This window comes from Vicia villosa, linkage group LG1, assembly GCF_029867415.1.
Source record: "Vicia villosa cultivar HV-30 ecotype Madison, WI linkage group LG1, Vvil1.0, whole genome shotgun sequence".
NCBI classification, from domain to species: Eukaryota; Viridiplantae; Streptophyta; class Magnoliopsida; order Fabales; family Fabaceae; genus Vicia; species Vicia villosa.
The window spans coordinates 45,523,665-45,540,368 of NC_081180.1; the positions used below are offsets into that span (position 1 = coordinate 45,523,665).

The 16,704-nt window shown below is 33.1% G+C and overlaps 1 protein-coding gene across 50 annotated transcripts; it reads left to right on the top strand.

Annotated features, from left to right (window-relative positions):
• The first annotated feature begins 1,378 nt into the window (after window positions 1-1,378).
• LOC131636232 (uncharacterized) lies at window positions 1,379-16,539 on the top strand. 50 transcript variants are annotated; one of them, XR_009294050.1, is made up of 14 exons: window positions 1,379-1,671; window positions 4,478-4,717; window positions 5,599-5,925; window positions 6,082-6,203; window positions 6,328-6,407; window positions 6,540-6,727; window positions 6,815-6,879; window positions 7,216-7,313; window positions 7,402-7,499; window positions 8,113-8,180; window positions 8,359-10,390; window positions 10,582-10,664; window positions 11,174-11,261; window positions 11,360-14,193. XR_009294050.1 is itself a non-coding variant. In XM_058906873.1 (9 exons), the coding sequence occupies exons 3-8, from the start codon at window positions 8,401-8,403 to the stop codon at window positions 11,194-11,196; spliced, it is 711 nt and encodes a 236-aa protein (XP_058762856.1). In that variant the 5' UTR covers window positions 7,320-7,534; window positions 8,113-8,180; window positions 8,359-8,400; the 3' UTR covers window positions 11,197-11,261; window positions 11,360-14,210. The 50 variants fall into 50 exon arrangements, 1 of the variants encoding a protein (XP_058762856.1); XR_009294054.1 differs by having other exon boundaries at window positions 6,353-6,407; XR_009294063.1 differs by having other exon boundaries at window positions 6,082-6,727; window positions 8,359-8,479; window positions 8,594-8,692; window positions 8,945-10,390; window positions 11,360-14,192.
• Window positions 16,540-16,704: the final 165 nt, after the last annotated feature.

The window sequence follows — 16,704 nt, forward strand, 5'->3', positions numbered from 1 at the left end:
GTGTAGCAGTGAGAGGGTGAGGCTGTAACAATATCAGTAGGTTCAAAAAGTCTAAGTTTTAACAGGTCAAATCAAGTCAATCAACATTTTAAAAGTATAAATATAATAGTAAATAGAAACAGGGCATTATTGTTGTCAAATAGAAACTACAGTGGTGATATATCACTCTAGCATAGAGGAATTTAAACAAAATGTTATTTTCTGCAATTGACAACACTGAGAAAGTATTGTGTGTACTTTCCATAGGGAAAAATCTAGCAACACACTTTAACTAAAAAAAGTTGCTACTTAGTGTGGTGGAAGCCTAAATTTACTTAGTGTGGTGATGCACATCATGAAGTACTTTTTTTTGCGCCTAAATTTACATTTTTTCGGAAGTACATCTATGGAGGTGGTTTATAATGGTAAATGTTGGGAAAAATTCAAACTAATTCAGTTCAGAAAATGTTCCGTAGTTACAACCAGAATGTTCCGTAGATGTACCTACGAAACCTTTTGCTTTATGTTAAATCAGCTATAAACTTCATTTTTTTTACAACAGAATAATACATTAGAATATAATTCCAGCATCACAATTAAAATAATACTAGTAGTTAATTTTGTATAAGATTGTGTTTCTTACGAAAAAGAGAATAATAATTTGGATAAGATTGTGTTTTTAAAAAGGTTAGGTGTATGTGAATGAATAGAGAAAGGAAAACATAAAGGGATTTGAGAAATTTATAAGTTTGAATAAATCTAAATGACATTAAATAACATTAATAATATTAACCAACCACTTGCCAAAGTAGAAACATTACACTCTCCCCAACCAAATATAAATGAGTGATAATTGACTCAAGGAGACACAACTACACTCAACCATAGATTAATTGTTATGTGAATCAATAATAACAAACTTATCAATAAGATGAAGAGTCTTTTTATATTAGTAAAAAGACTTTTAATTTTAATTATATTTGATTTGATTGTGTAAAAATATAACACCACAATTAATCTCTTTTTAAAACTGAAACCATAATTAAAATAAAAAATTATATTCCAGAGATAGCACTTACGGAACAACCCAACGTTGACTAAGAAAATATGTTTATGGAGATACATCTACGAAAATAGATGGGTAATTTTGAAAACGCACATGGTGCCTAAGAACCCAAAAAAATGTAATAAGAGTTTCTCTTATTAAAATCATATTAAATAATACTAAAACTATAAATTAAAATAAAATTTAATTTCATAAAAAAATAAAAAAAATAAAAACTAAATAATTTAAAATCAAAGCTATATATTAAAAAAAATTAAAACTAAACTATAAAATAAAAATAAATTATAAATTAATAATTTTGATAAATAAAATTAAAATTAAACAAAACTTAGAAACAACACATTTCTCCTCAAAACTTCCGCTTATCTTTTCGTCTTCAAGAGTTTGTTTTCATCTTCAATAAACCCTCCGTTTTCTTCTCCAAACCCTCAGTTTCGTATTCAAGATTATGACCGAAGGCGTCTTCAAGAGTTCGCCGTAACGACGTGACCGGAGGCATCTTCAAGAGTTCTCCGCTCTTAAGTGCCAAACTTATGCTCATCTTTTCTTGTTCTTCGAGAAACGCTTCTGCTTAAGTTTCCTGCTTCATTGATTTTATTCAAAGGAAATCCTTTCTCCTTGTTCAGGTAAGCTTTATGTTTCTTCTTGATTCTTTATTTCGATTGGATCGATTCATCATTTCGAATCATGTTTTGATTTGTCATTTCAATTCGCCGTTTCGATAATAGGCGATGAAGCCATACCTTTCCATTTGTAGAAATGCATCTGCCGTCGAGTTTAAGTGAAGTTGTTAAGCTGTTTGTGAGTACCATAACTGCGTTTCGTGAGAATGGAGATTTTGGTTCTGGTTCTAGTTATCGTTCTAGTGTTAGGTGCAGGACTATGGAGGTTTCTAAGAACAAGGACTTAGGTTATGCGTGTTGAAACAAATGTTTGCAGAGGCCTTTGTATAGGTTTTTGTTGAGGACATTGTTGTTTAGTTCGATGGCTGTTTCGGTTAAGAATGTTTCGAAAGTGTTTTTTATTTGGATTAGATACTTGGAGCCTTGGAGTATTAACCTTGTTTGATTATGTTCTTTGTGTTCGTAGTTTACTGTCTTACTGTTCTATGGTTGTTATTTTTCAATGACTGGTTTCTGCTTTGATTAGTTAAATCGGAGGTAAAATCGGAATAATATTTTGATTTAGGTTTATTAAGTTTCAAAACAAGAAGTTGATTGTTTTGACTTGTGTATTTTCTTTCTCTCCTCTTTTTTGGTTACACAGTTTATAAAGCCTGTTAAGTTAAGGAATCATTCTCTAGTGCCACAAAGGAAGTCTATTATTAGGTAAACCATAATTTCTTGAGACATTTCTACTCGTCATGAGTTGTTTGACTTCGATATTCTTGGAATTGGCTAATATTAGTAGCAGTAAGATTAAGTAGTTTAACTAATACTATGGTAGTAAGATCAAGTGGTTTAACTAAATCTGATTCTAGTAAGATCAAGTGGTTTAACTACTAGTATTATTATTGTGGTTCCTGTTTGGTTGTATTTTGGATCCAAGAGATTGATTTTAAAAGGATGTTCTATTGTGGTTCCTTTAACAGAATTATCTAATACTAACAACCATATTATAATGGGAAACAATAAAATCATGGTAATGTGCATACCTTTAGCTGGAATTAATTGCCATGAATGAATAAGTGAAACATGTTCCATTTGCTTGTGCAAGCACCTCTACCAAAAAAGATCAAAGGTTATAAAAGCATGTCCGTTTTCATCATATAACTCCCAAGGTTCATACAACAGATCTCCATTGTAACTTTTCACAAATATACCAAGTTCAACTAATTTTTCTTTGATGTTGTGGTCGCGAACAAGTGAAACCGAATCTAAAGTTAGCAAAAATTAGCAAAAACATTCAATACATAAAACTAAAGTTACATAACATACTAACTAATTTATAAACAACACTACTTATATAGATTGTAAGAATTTTGTTCAAAGCATTCTTATTATTTTTCAAGTAGAGGATGATCTTAAAACCTACAAGGAAGCAATAGCTTCAAGGGACTCTTCCTTTTGAAAGGACGCTATCCAAGATGAAATGGATTCAATTATGTCAAACCACACTTGGGAATTTGTTGTTTACCAAAGGTATCAAGGCCTATTGGATGCAAGTGAGTGTTTAAAAGGAAGTATCATAGTGATGGTACCTTAAACACTTATAAGACCAGATTATTAGCAAAAGGATTTATACAAAAAGAAGGCATAGATTACTTCGATACAAATGCACCAGTGGCAAGGACAACCACAATTAGATTGTTGTTTGCCTTGGCCTCTTTGAATGACCTTATAGTTCATAAAATGGATGTTAAAATAACATTCCTAAATGGAGATCTCGATGAGGAAATCTACATGGAACAACCAGAAGGCTACGTGCTTCCTGAAAATGAACAAAAGGTGTGTAAACTTGTCAAATCCTTATATGGCTTAAAACAAGCAACAAAACAATGACATCAAATATTTGACTCTGTCTTACTTTCAAATGGATTTATTCCTAATTCTTGTGACAAGTGTCTATACACAAAGGTGTGCAAAAGCATTGTAATACTCATTTGTCTCTATGTTTATTATGTGTTAATAATTAGCAATGATTTGAATGGAATTTTAGAGAGAAAGAGGTTTCTAACTTTCACTTTCAAGATGAAAGATTTTAAACTTGTTGACACAGTTTTAGGGATAAAATAATGCGAAATAGTGGGGGTTATGAACTTAGTCAAACGCATTACATTGAGAAAATGCTTGATAAGTTCAAACACCTAAACTTTAAAGAAGCAACCACTCCAATTGATCATGTCGTAAAACTTCAAAAGAATAATGAAAGAGTCAATCATTATTTAAGATTTGACAGTTAAAATTTACTATCAGAATAAAAAATACTTTACAATGTCGATGAATTCTAATTAAATTCAACAAATATTCACTAAAAAACCTATTGTAACACACACTTTTAGTGAACATTTATTATTTGTTATAAAATACTACTTTTACCAGTTTTATTACAAGATTACCTACAAGAATCATCACTCGAGTTAAATTTAAATTTATTTTTCATTTTATATTACCTATTAGGTGACGTCTAAAGTAGACTAGCAATACAATGGTTCAGGGTGAATTATGGTCAAAAGTCGTTGGATTAAATTGTCTCACGAGATGTTACAATACACTCTTTACATAGTATATATTTTCTTTCTCTTTTATATTCCTTCATGGTGGACAATGATATGCACGTAACTTCCAAACTTCCTACCCTTTTCTTACAAAATCATCCCTTCATGTTTTTTTAACAGACAAATCTATCAATGCTTCAATAAAAACACAAGGATTTTCTATTACTTCCTCTCATGAAACTTTACAATGTGATTGTGGTTGCTGTTGGTTATAGGTTGGCGCCGGAGAGTAGGTGTCCGGCTGTGTTTGAGTATGGGTTTAAGGTGTTGAATTGGTTGGCGAAGCAGGCGAATTTGGCTGAGTGTAGTAAATCGATGAGGGTTGGGAGGGTTGGTGGAGGAAGCCCTGGTGGTGGTGATGAGTTTAACAAATCGGATAATCATAGGCATATTGTTGATTCTTTTGGTGCTTCAGTGGTTGAGCCTTGGTTGGCTAGTCATGGAGATCCAACAAGGTTTTCACTATTTCATTGTTCTATTCCGTTATGTTTATGTTAACTTGTCATGATCCTGAACCTGCTTTGTATACATAATTTCATTAAGCATTTCAAGATTTAGAATTTAAGATTGAAGAGTAGTCTTTTTCTTACTTGTATTGTCAATAGAAAATCGCGAAGAGTAGCAGTTTGTTCTAGTTCTGCTTGGCTAAAGTGTTATATTATGTCCGCTATTTGAATTTGACAACATTTTGTACTAAATCGTGTGTCACAAAACTTAAGTAGTTTGTTAAGTTCTGCTACTCTATAGTGCCAATATATCAACTATTTCACAACTTTTTTATATACTATGCTTGTTTGTGAGTGAAATGCCTTCTGTTATTGTTTTCTCTTGTAGATATAGATAGTGATTCATTAGACAAAGAGGTGGGGAGGGGAGTATACTGACGAATGAAACTTTAATTATGATGGAAGCTAGTTTTAGTTGAAATCCAATTTTTCTGTTGTTTGAAATGAATTGATTGATTAGAGAAAGAGGTGCTGTCTGATAAACAACTAACAGCCCATCATTTGTGTAATCTTGGCACATTGTTTTATTTATTTGATAGGCTACATATTTCAGCAGTTTCTGATTTGTGAGGCAAATTGTTTGCTCTTTAACCTTTTTTTTTTCTACTGATGGACAAATTTCCATGTGGTCTTAATTTAACTCTCTCTATGATAAAATCAAGTTTTGTTGCATTTTCTTGTTACGAACATGTTGATCTGGTTCATATTGAGGGTTGGGATACTCCGTCATCATAAGAAAATAAAAGTGCATTGATTTTTCTAGTGTTATATTGGCATAATGCTTCTCTTTCCATTTTAACTAAAGGGATTTTGCTTGAACATTTGTTTAGGGAAATTATAGGCTCTTTGTTTATGGAAGAAATGAACTAGCAGATCCGTAGTTCTTTCTTTCATGCTTTTGTCTGATAGAAGCAGCTAAACAAGTTCTGAAACCTCTCTTACAGTTTTATAGAACCTGTTCTATAGAAGCATCTATACAAGTTTTGAAACCTCTCTTTATGATCTAATGGGAGTAACACGGATGATCCTAAACTCGGGTAGTTTCTCGACCCTTTTCCTAGAATGCAAGGGAATGTCTTGATTACTCTATTGTGTTTCAAGTTGAGCAAGATATAATCGTGGCTGCCAAGAACGAACAAGTTTCTGTCAGATGAAAGGTAGATGAAAGATTTAAGTTGGTTGTGTTAATATGACAAAAATTGTAGTCGTCTACAGCGAGTTTGTTTTGATAGTGACTCATTCTAATAGCCACAAGTCACCATAAAGTTGGATTTTGGCTGTCTGATTTTTAATCTCTCTGTTTACATTTACAGATGTAGCATGATGTAGTTTTCTAGATGATCCCAAAACTAATGACCACAAGCCGGTGAAGTTCGTCTAAAGATACTCTTCACCTCCCTTTTCCATACTGATGTTTACTTTTTGGGAAGCTAAGGTAACTAACCTTCCTGAATTTAATTTAATCCCTAAACTATTTTTTTTTAATGGAATCTCAACTTGTAAATAATTTTCAATTCTCCTAAACTTCAAATAGTTTGTGTTTGGATCTCTAAATTCAGGGACTAGTTATAAATTATTTAATAGTTTAGGGACTTTAATTTCTCTCAAAATTGAGCTAAAGCCTAAACCTGGTTGGAAGGTTAGTTTCTCTCAAACTTGTATTTGGTCTTTGCCTATTTTCTTTTCCATGCACATCAAATGTTCGACGAAATGCCATAACTGACTGACTTATATCCCTTCGTTTCCGGAAAATCTTGGTCGCATTCGTAAGACTTTCATTGACTTCATCAGCTTGAACCACTGAGTAGTTAACGACCACTTCCGTCTGGTGGACTCCATCAATGCTTTCAACTTTCAAGCCTTGGATTCAAGCTCTCTCCGATGAGCAGTTGGCCGCCAAAACCAAGGATTTTCGCCTCCGGCTTGGGTGAGGGGAGATACTTGCAGATATTCAAGCTGGTTCGCTTCACTATTTTTTACTCTGTTTCTTCATTTCTTAACCACGACTTTTGAATGTAATTTTCGATGAATGAATGAATCTTTCAGAGGCGTTCACAGTTGTCCAGGAGGCTGCCACAAGGAAACTTGGAATGCGCCATTTTGATGTTCAGGTGTCACTCTCTTGCATCTGTTTGTCTGTTGTATTAAAGAATAAAGTATAGAGTTAAAAACGTGAAAGTCGACTATCCAAAATTTGACAATCTTATAGTTTGTTTTGATATAGTTTTGCTTATACTTTTTATTATAATTTTAATTGTTAGAGTGCACTTCTTGTTATAGAAGAGCCAAATCCAATATATTAAATGCATACTTAGTTTATAGAAGACTAGAAGTAGATAACTGAATTGTTCTTCATGAAAATTTCATGAAATTTTTTTAGGTTATAATCTAATATATGTGAGTTATGTGTGTGTTTGTTTACATTGGAAGCTTCAATACTTGACCAGGAAGTTTTTTATTTTAATGCCGATGATGGATTTTGTCATGGAATTGAAGAACTGTTGTCACAGTATAGGGAATGGGTCCCCTTAATTACGGCTTTCCGGTATTTGATCATTAGTCAAACTTCATCTCATTTATATATTTCATTTATCTTCTTGCTTATGCTATTTATCACCTCTAATTCGTGCCAGGACCATGATCATTTGTCCCGGTCATTGAGATGGGAATCACAAGAGTTATGAAAAGTGAAGGCTGGTTCAATGTTTTATTGATTATAGCAAATGGCCTGGTAGAGAATTTTGATATTAAATAGTTTTTATAGGGGTAGATTTCTTTTACACTCTCTATTTTATATGAATTCTGAAGATCTAAGTTTAATGGTTAAAAACATAGCTACTAAATGAAATTGAAATGGAAGTAAGAATTAACTATAGTTTTCATATGGAACTAGCAAGAAACTTAGAGATAGCATTAGCGGAACGACCATTGTTGTCAGAATCGCGATCAAAATCGTGAAATCCATGGATTTTGTTCACCCTAAACGATCTGAATCGTTAGTAGAATCCTAATTCAGAGCAAAATCCCAATAAAATCGCACAAAATCGCAAAATCGCTAAATCGCAGCAAAATCCGCGATCTCATATGGATTCCACCGATATGTGATCTTGATTTCCCCTTTCGATTCAACAAAACGATTTGAGTAGAATCCACCGATTTTGGTTGCGATTTACAATTTTTCGATCTTACTATCCTCTTTCGATTCAAAGTAAACTCTCGATTTTGACAACCTTGCGAACAACGTTCTGTCATGGTGTGGTTATGCTTGCTAGTAGCCACCAATTAGCAACTTGAGACTAAGTATGATAAATAGATTGATTTTGAAGATTATTAACTATTCGCAGGTGACAGGTGAGCGTGAACAAGTGAGCACACAAGAAAGAAAAACTGTAGAAGCTATTGTGAAAGCCAAGTAATTTATCTGTTTATAATCCTTTATTCATTTTCTTGGTTATAATAATGTGTATCGAATTGTTAGAGCCCTTCTTGTTATAGAAGAGCCAAATCCAATATATTTTGTGCATATTTTGTTTATAGAAGACTAGAATAAGGTAACTGAGTTGTTCTTCATGAAAATTTCTTGTTGTTAGATTATCGGTGGAGCTGTGTTGCATGATGGGTCAATTGCTGAGATGAAAACGGGAGAGGGGAAAACCTTAGTCTCCACGCTAGCAACATATCTTAATTCCTTGACCGCTGAGGGTGTCCATGGTTTGTGTTAATGCCAAGACTTTAAAGCTTTAATAGATTGTTAGACAATTTCTTCAGACGCTGCAGACACTTGGTTTTACAAAAATGACACTCTCTGATCTTAATGTCTTTGAGGTTGTAATTGTCAATGATTATTTAACTCAGTGTTATGCTGAACGGATGGGTGTGTTCATCGTTTCTTATGTCTTTCTGAATTCTGATGGTCTTATTCAGGTAAATTCTCTCATCCAATGGTAAAATTTGTTGTTTATCTATGATGTGTTTGATGGTGGGATATACTAGTCGAGCACATGTTTTGACATAATGTACAAATGGACTGGCTCTGGTTTTCACTAATTTTTGCAACAGTAACTGCATAATACGATTTTAGATTTTTATATATTACTTAATAATAGCTCACAGTAGCACTTTCTGTTAAACTGATTATTTAATGTTTGTATGCACCGAGGGGGATGAATTCTGTAGAGCGGAGATTCAACTATAGATGTGATACAACATGTACGAATAATTCGGTAATTACAATTTTCAGCTACTATTGTTATCTCAGTTGTGCATTAATTTCTTGACAGTGCATGTTTTCTTGTGTTCCTTTTCTTTCCCTTCTTACATTAGGAGCTTGGCTTTGATTAATAATCTTGTTGGAATTAGCGAGCAGCTTGTGATGAAATGGTAGTGTGTATTACTTAACTAAAACCTAGATGTTGTGTTTTTTTCTGTGGTATGGAATACAATTGGATTACTGGCTATTCTTTTGCATGAGTACATGCCAAAGCCATTTCATTTTGCTATTGTTCACGAGGTGGATTTAATACTGATAGATGAGGGAAGAAATCTGCTGTTAATCAGTGGTGAGGTCAACTCAAGAGTTGTTTTGTTTATTTTTCTTGTGGTCCAGTCTGTCATCATCTTTTCTTCTTTAACGGTCTTGTCTGTCATCATTTTGAACCGAGTCGAAGATGCATAATAGAGTTTTGTTCATAAGGGTTGCTAATTTGATAATAGGCCAAAAACAATAATAATGATATAAAGGTAAGAAACAATTGAATGGACAAAACAAAGTACAGACAAAAAAAGGATATTTTCCAACTTAGTTATGTATTAGATATATTAGTTGGGGCCAGGGTATATTTTTGTCAAAAAGGACAAATAAAGCAGTAAAATAGATGGACCCAACTTAAAGACTTTGGATAAATATATATGAAATGGGCCCAAGATATAGACATGTCAAAGAAGTAGCGTTAAAGGTTTCTTCCTCGGTGACTAAACATAAGTTCCAAATACGAAATTAGGGTTTCGTTCTGATAGAGGAGGATTTGGTCGACGGCGCAAACAAACCTTGGACGTTGCAATGACGTACTCTTCGCCATTTAACATTCCCGATCGGTGAGTTGCATGTATATTGAATGTGTTTATCGTTTATAAGATATGTAAATGTCGTTGAAATTTTAACAGATGTATAAGATATGTATTTGTGAGTTGCATGTTCATTCTCGTAGTATGAAAGTTATCTTTTTGTCCTTGAAAATTTAGAACTGTAGAGCAACTTGGAATGGAGAACAATTGGGAAAAATTGAAGAGAGAGGTTGAGATTCGCCGAGTGTTGCAGTTGGTGAGTGTTGTAGGTGGATGGAGGAAAGTTTGGGAAAGGTTTAACCGCAGAAAGAGGAACGCATGCCTTTGGGAACGCGAAAGAAAATTTAGGTTTATGATGGCAGCTCTTGAGACACGACGTAGTTCAATAGAATGGAAGGCAACATGGCAATCAAGCAATTTTGGTCTGGGCGGAAACCCTTCTGACAATACTGAAGGCAAGGCTGAAAAACAGGTTGTGGTTGGTGTTGGGGAAAGGAAAAGAATGTCGAGAAGAAAAGCACTACGTCATGTGATTGTATTATCTTCAGATTCAGAAAGGTAAAACATAGACATAATATTTGTTAGTTAGATATTTATTGTTTGTCTGTTATTAGAAATGTGATAGCAGGTAATGTTTGGATGCATGTAAGATAAAGATGATAATAAGTACGTAATAAATAATAAAAGTGTTGTGATAATAGTTAAAATGTTTAGAAAGAATAGTTTATCGTTGTTCTTCTGGATGCAAGGAAGAGAAGGATGGCAAAGAATGTGATAAGCGAAAGAAGAGCAAAAAGAATCAGGAAGGACCAAGTTCCATTGCCAAAGAAAGGTAAAACATAGACATAATATTTGTTAGTTAGATATTTATTGTTTGTCTGTTATTAGTAATATGGTAGCAAGTAATGTTTGGATGCATGTAAGATAAAGATGATAATAAGTACGTAATAAATAATGATAAAAGTGCTGTGATAATAGTTAAAATGTTTAGAAAGAATAGTTTATCGTTGTTCTTCTGGATGCATGGAAGAGAAAGATGGCAAAGAATGTGATAAGCGAAAGAAGAGCAAAAAGAATCAAGAAGGACCAAGCTACATTGCCAAAGAAAAGAGTTCGGACCGGAAGGGCAAAGGAGTTATGGTCGAAGAGGAAGATGACCACATTTCAATATCATCTGATAAGGAAGGCTAAATATAATAATTTATGTTATATATTTAGAAGCTAAATCCAAATTATTCGGACAACCTAAATAGAAGTGTCATATTTGTAGATGTATATTCCGTTTTAGTAATAGATTTTAGTTAAGAATATAATAGTTTTAAATGTTGATTTGAAATACAGGCATGATGATCGTTTTGTTGTAATGCAAAAAGAAAAAAGATGGACTAAGGTGGTTACAAACCCACCAACAATGGGCACGCAAGTTCTTGTAAGTCCTTAAGTAAACCGTAACTGTTGTATGATTGTAACTAAAGTGACTGTAATTAAAGTGTTGTGTTAATGTGATTAATTTCTAATGAATTGTAGCAAATTCCTGTTGAGGTCATAACTAATTGTGTATTGGAAGGCAAGACTACCATTGGACTGTATGACACGGACAAACGCAAGGCCTACAATTGTGTCCTGAAGAAGAGAGAGAATAAGAATGGAATGTTTCTTTGCAGGGGCTGGTATGAGTATGGGAAAAGCAGGAAGTTCAAGAAAGGTGATGTTCTAAATTTCACCATTAGGTACCCACCTGTTGAAGAAATTTTGGTGTGTGTTGTCAGTGGCAAATAGTGAAGAATTACCTTTGGAAACTTGTATTTTGGGTTAGAATAGTGTGACTTGAGTTGATTAATTAAGTAAGTTTGGATGTTTTTGTTGTAAAATATTTGTGATGTAGGCTGTGTAGTTAATGTCATTTTGAAGGTTATAAAGATGCAGTGAAGTTAAAGTGTATGTGATTGTAATAGAAGTATTAACCACTAAACGTACTACCCTTCCACATAAATACTTCTGTTACAATCACATACACTTTAACTCCACTGCATCTTTATATCCTTCAAAATGACATTAACTACACAACCTACATCACAAATATTTTACAACAAAAACATCCAAACTTATTTAATTAACCAACTCAAGTCACACTATTCTAACCAAAAATACACGTTTCTAAAGGTAATTCTTCACTATTTGCCACAGACAACACACACCAAAATTTCTTTAACAGGTGGGTACCTAATGGTGAAATTTAGAACATCACCTTTCTTGAACTTCCTGCTTTTCCCATACTCATACCAGCCCCTGCAAAGAAATATTTCATTCTTATTCTCTCCTTCAGGACACAATTGTAGGCCTTGCGTTTGTCCGTGTCATACAGTCCAATGGTAGTCTTGCCTTCCAATACACAATTAGTTATGACCTCAACAGGAATTTGCTACAATTCATTAGAAATTAATCACATTAACATGACACTTTAATTACAGTCACTTTAGTTACAATCATACAACAGTTATGGTTTACTTAAGGACTTGCAAGAACTTGCGTGCCCATTGTTGGTGGGTTTGTAACCACCTTAGTCCATCTTTTTTCTTTTTGCATTACAACAAAACGATCATCATGTCTGTATTTCAAATCAACATTTAAAACTATTATATTCTTAACTAAAATCTATTACTAAAACGGAATATACATCTACAAATATGACACTTCTATTTAGGTTGTCCGAATAATTTGGATTTAGCTTCTAAATATATAACAATAAATTATTATATTTACCCTTCCTTATCGGATGATATTGAAATGTGGTCATCTTCCTCTTCGACCATAACTCCTTTGCCCTTTCGGTCCGAACTACTTTCTTTGGCAATGTAACTTGGTCCTTCTTGATTCTTTTTGCTCTTCTTTTGCTTATCACATTCTTTGCCATCCTTCTCTTCCCTGCATCCAGAAGAACAACGATAAACTATTCTTTCTAAACATTTTAACTATTATCACATCACTTTTATCATTATTTATTACGTACTTATTATCATCTTTATCTTACATGCATCCAAACATTACTTGCTATCACATTACTAATAACAGACAAACAATAAATATCTAACTAACAAATATTATGTCTATGTTTTACCTTTATTTGGCAATGGAACTTGGTCCTTCCTGATTCTTTTTGCTCTTCTTTCGCTTATCACATTCTTTGCCATCCTTCTCTTCCCTGCATCCAGAAGAACAACAATAAACATTTTAACTATTATCACAACACTTTTATCATTATTTATTACGTACTTATTATCATCTTTATCTTACATGCATCCAAACATTACCTGCTATCACATTTCTAATAACAGACAAACAATAAATATCTAATTAACAAATATTATGTCTATGTTTTACCTTTCTTTGGCAATGGAACTTGGTCCTTCCTGATTCTTTTTGCTCTTCTTTCGCTTATCACATTCTTTGTCATCCTTCTCTTCCATGCATCCAGAAGAACAACGATAAACTATTCTTTCTAAACATTTTAACTATTATCACAACACTTTTATCATTATTTATTACGTACTTATTATCATCTTTATCTTACATGCATCCAAACATTACCTGCTATCACATTTCTAATAACAGACAAACAATAAATATCTAACTAACAAATATTATGTCTATGTTTTACCTTTCTGAATCTGAAGATAATACAATCACATGACGTTGTGCTTCTCTTCTCGACATTCTTTTCCTTTCCCCAACACCAACCATAACCTGTTCTTCAGCCTTGCCTTCAGTATTGCCAGAAGGGTTTCCGCCCAGACCGGAATTGCTTGATTGCTATGCTGCCTTCCATTCTATTGAACTACGTCGTGTCTCAAGAGCTGCCATCATAAACCTAAATTTTCTTTCACGTTCCCAAAGGCATGCGTTCCTCTTTCTGCGGTTAAACCTTTCCCAAACTTTCCTCCATCCACCTACAACAGTCACCAACTGCAACACTCGGCGAATCTCAACCTCTCTCTTCAGTTTTTCCCAATTGTTCTCCATTCCAAGTTGCTCTACAGTTCTAAATTTTCAAGGACAAAAAGATAACTTTCATACTACGAGAATGAACATGCAACTCACAAATACATATCTTATACATCTGTTAAAATTTCAACGACATTTACATATCTTATAAACGATAAACACATTCAATATACATGCAACTCACCGATCGGGAATGTTAAATGGAGAAGATTACGTCATTGCAACGTCCAAGGTTTGTTTGCGCCGTCGACCAAATACTCCTCTATCAGAACGAATCCCTAATTTCGTTTTTAGAACTTATGTTTAGTCACCGAGGAAGAAACCTTTAAAGCTACTTCTTTGACATGTCTATATCTTGGGCCCATTTCATATATATTTATCCAAAGTCTTTAAGTTGGGCCCATCTATTTTACTTCTTTATTTGTCCTTTTTTTAACAAAAACATACCCTGGCCCCAACTAATATATCTAATACATAACTAAGTTGGGAAATATCCTTTTTTTGTCTGTACTTTGTTTTGTCCATTCAATTGTTTCTTACCTTTATATCATTATTATTGTTTTTGGCCTATTATAATTCTTTTTTTGGCACGTTTTTACTATTATTTTGTACTTATTTTCACTATATATAGATTATAAATAATTGTTTTATCATTTTTCCTATTTATAACATAATATATACCCATTCTTCCTATTATATTTATTTCTACACATTTTCTCCACCCAAATATGTTGTTCAAATTGTTTTTTTTAGTAACACCTCCCTATTTAGAATTTTGTTAATTACGTCTCTGTATTAAAAAAATTTATTATTAAAAAATAATGTTTTATTTTTTTGGGATTTTCATATTTTTTACATATTCTATTCTTATTCAAAACATAACACCAACCGACAGCAGAACCCGTGCGGACGCACGGGTTTCCAACTAGTTTTAGAATGGGTTAAGATGACTCGTTTCAATTTTGCGACATAGTTTTAACCCTTTTTATTAAAAAAAGGGGGAAAATCCTAATTTATTGATATTTATTTGACGTTAGTGCTTCTACACCAACTGTGGATGGCATGCATGGCACATTAGTGATCTAATTTAGCATATAGGGTTTAAGTATTTTGTTTTATATTTAAGATTTGAGACTTGGTTGTTTTATGTTTGTTTTATGATTTTAAACTTTTGAGTACTTTTATATTTTAGATTTGAGACTTGGTTGATTTATGTTTAAACTTTGAGTACTTGCACTTTGAATCCATTGATTTTGGTTGCGATTCTCGATTATGCGATATTGATTTCCCCTCCGATTCAACAAAATGATTTGAGTAGAATCCACCGATTTTGGTTGCGATTTACGATTTTTCGATCTTATTATCCTCTTTCGATTCAAAGTAAACTCTCGATTCTGACAACTTTGTTTCTGATGGTCTTATTCAGGTAAATTCTCTCATCCAATGGTAAAATTTGTTGTTTATCTATGATGTGTTTGATGGTGGGATATACTAGTCGAGCACATGTTTTGACATAATGTACAAATGGACTGGCTCTGGTTTTCACTAATTTTTGTAACCATTGTTGTTAGAATCGCGATCAGACTCGTGTAATCCATGGATTTTGCGATTTTGCTCACCTTAAACGATTTGAATCGTGAGTAGAATCCTAATTCAGAGTAAAATCCCTATAAATTTGTACAAAATCACTAAATTGAAGCAAAATCCGCGATCTCATATGGAGTCCATCGATTTTGCGTTTTTTTTGGTAATTTTAGAATGGGTAAAGACTACCCGTTTCAGTTTTGTGACCCGATTTAACCATTTTTATTTAAAAAGGGGAGAAACCCTATTTCATTGATATTTATTTGACGTTTGCGCTTCTACATCAACCGTGTTTCTTTCTCCTTGAGAACTCAAGTCTTTAAACTTTTGAGTACTTTTATATTTAAGATATGCGATCTTGATTTCCCCTTTTGATTCAACAAAACTATTTGAGTAGAATCCACCGATTTTGGTTGCAATTTACGATTTTTCGATCTTACTATCCTCTTTCGATTTAAAGTAAACTCTCGATTCTGACAACCTTGTTTGTAACAGTAACTGCATAATACGATTTTAGATTTTTATATATTACTTAATAATAGCTCACAGTAGCACTTTCTGTTAAACTGATTATTTAATGTTTGTATGCACCGAGGGGGATGAATTCTGCAGAGCGGAGATTCAACTATAGACGTGATACAACATATACGAATAATTCGGTAATTACAATTTTCAGCTACTATTGTTATCTCAGTTGTGCATTAATTTCTTGACAGTGCATGTTTTCTTGTGTTCCTTTTCTTTCCCTTCTTATATTAGGAGCTTGGCTTTGATTACTTGAGAGATAATCTTGTTGGAAATAGCGAGCAGCTTGTGATGAGATGGTAGTGTGTATTACTTAACTAAAACCTAGATGTTGTGTTTTTTTCTGTGGTATGGAATACAATTGGATTACTGGCTATTCTTTTGCATGAGTACATGCCGAAGCCATTTCATTTTGCTATTGTTCACGAGGTGGATTTAATACTGATAGATGAGGGAAGAAATCTGCTGTTAATCAGTGGTGAGGTCAACTCAAGAGTTGTTTTGTTTATTTTTCTTGTGGTCCAGTCTGTCATCATCTTTTCTTCTTTTTATGGTCCTGTCTGTCATCATTTTGAACCAAGTCGAAGATGCATAATAGAGTTTTGTTTGTAAGGGTTGCTAATTTGATAATATTTTATGGTAACTGAGTTGTATATCCATTGCATGTATTGTTATTTGGGAAAATTCTTAGGTGGACACATACCTAAGAAATTATTTTACACATAACCAATCACAGAATTTTAATTAATTAAAAAAATAAA

What these genes read in the sequence shown, in the direction of transcription:
- LOC131636232 (XM_058906873.1), top strand. Translation starts at nt 8,401, where the DNA reads ATGAAAACGGGAGAGGGGAAAACCTTAGTCTCCACGCTAGCAACATAT. An exon ending in TTATCTTCAGATTCAGAAAG is followed by an intron (nt 10,391 to 10,581) that starts GTAAAACATAGA and finishes TCTGGATGCAAG; the next exon opens with GAAGAGAAGGATGGCAAAGA. An exon ending in AGTTCCATTGCCAAAGAAAG is followed by an intron (nt 10,665 to 11,173) that starts GTAAAACATAGA and finishes TTTGAAATACAG; the next exon opens with GCATGATGATCGTTTTGTTG.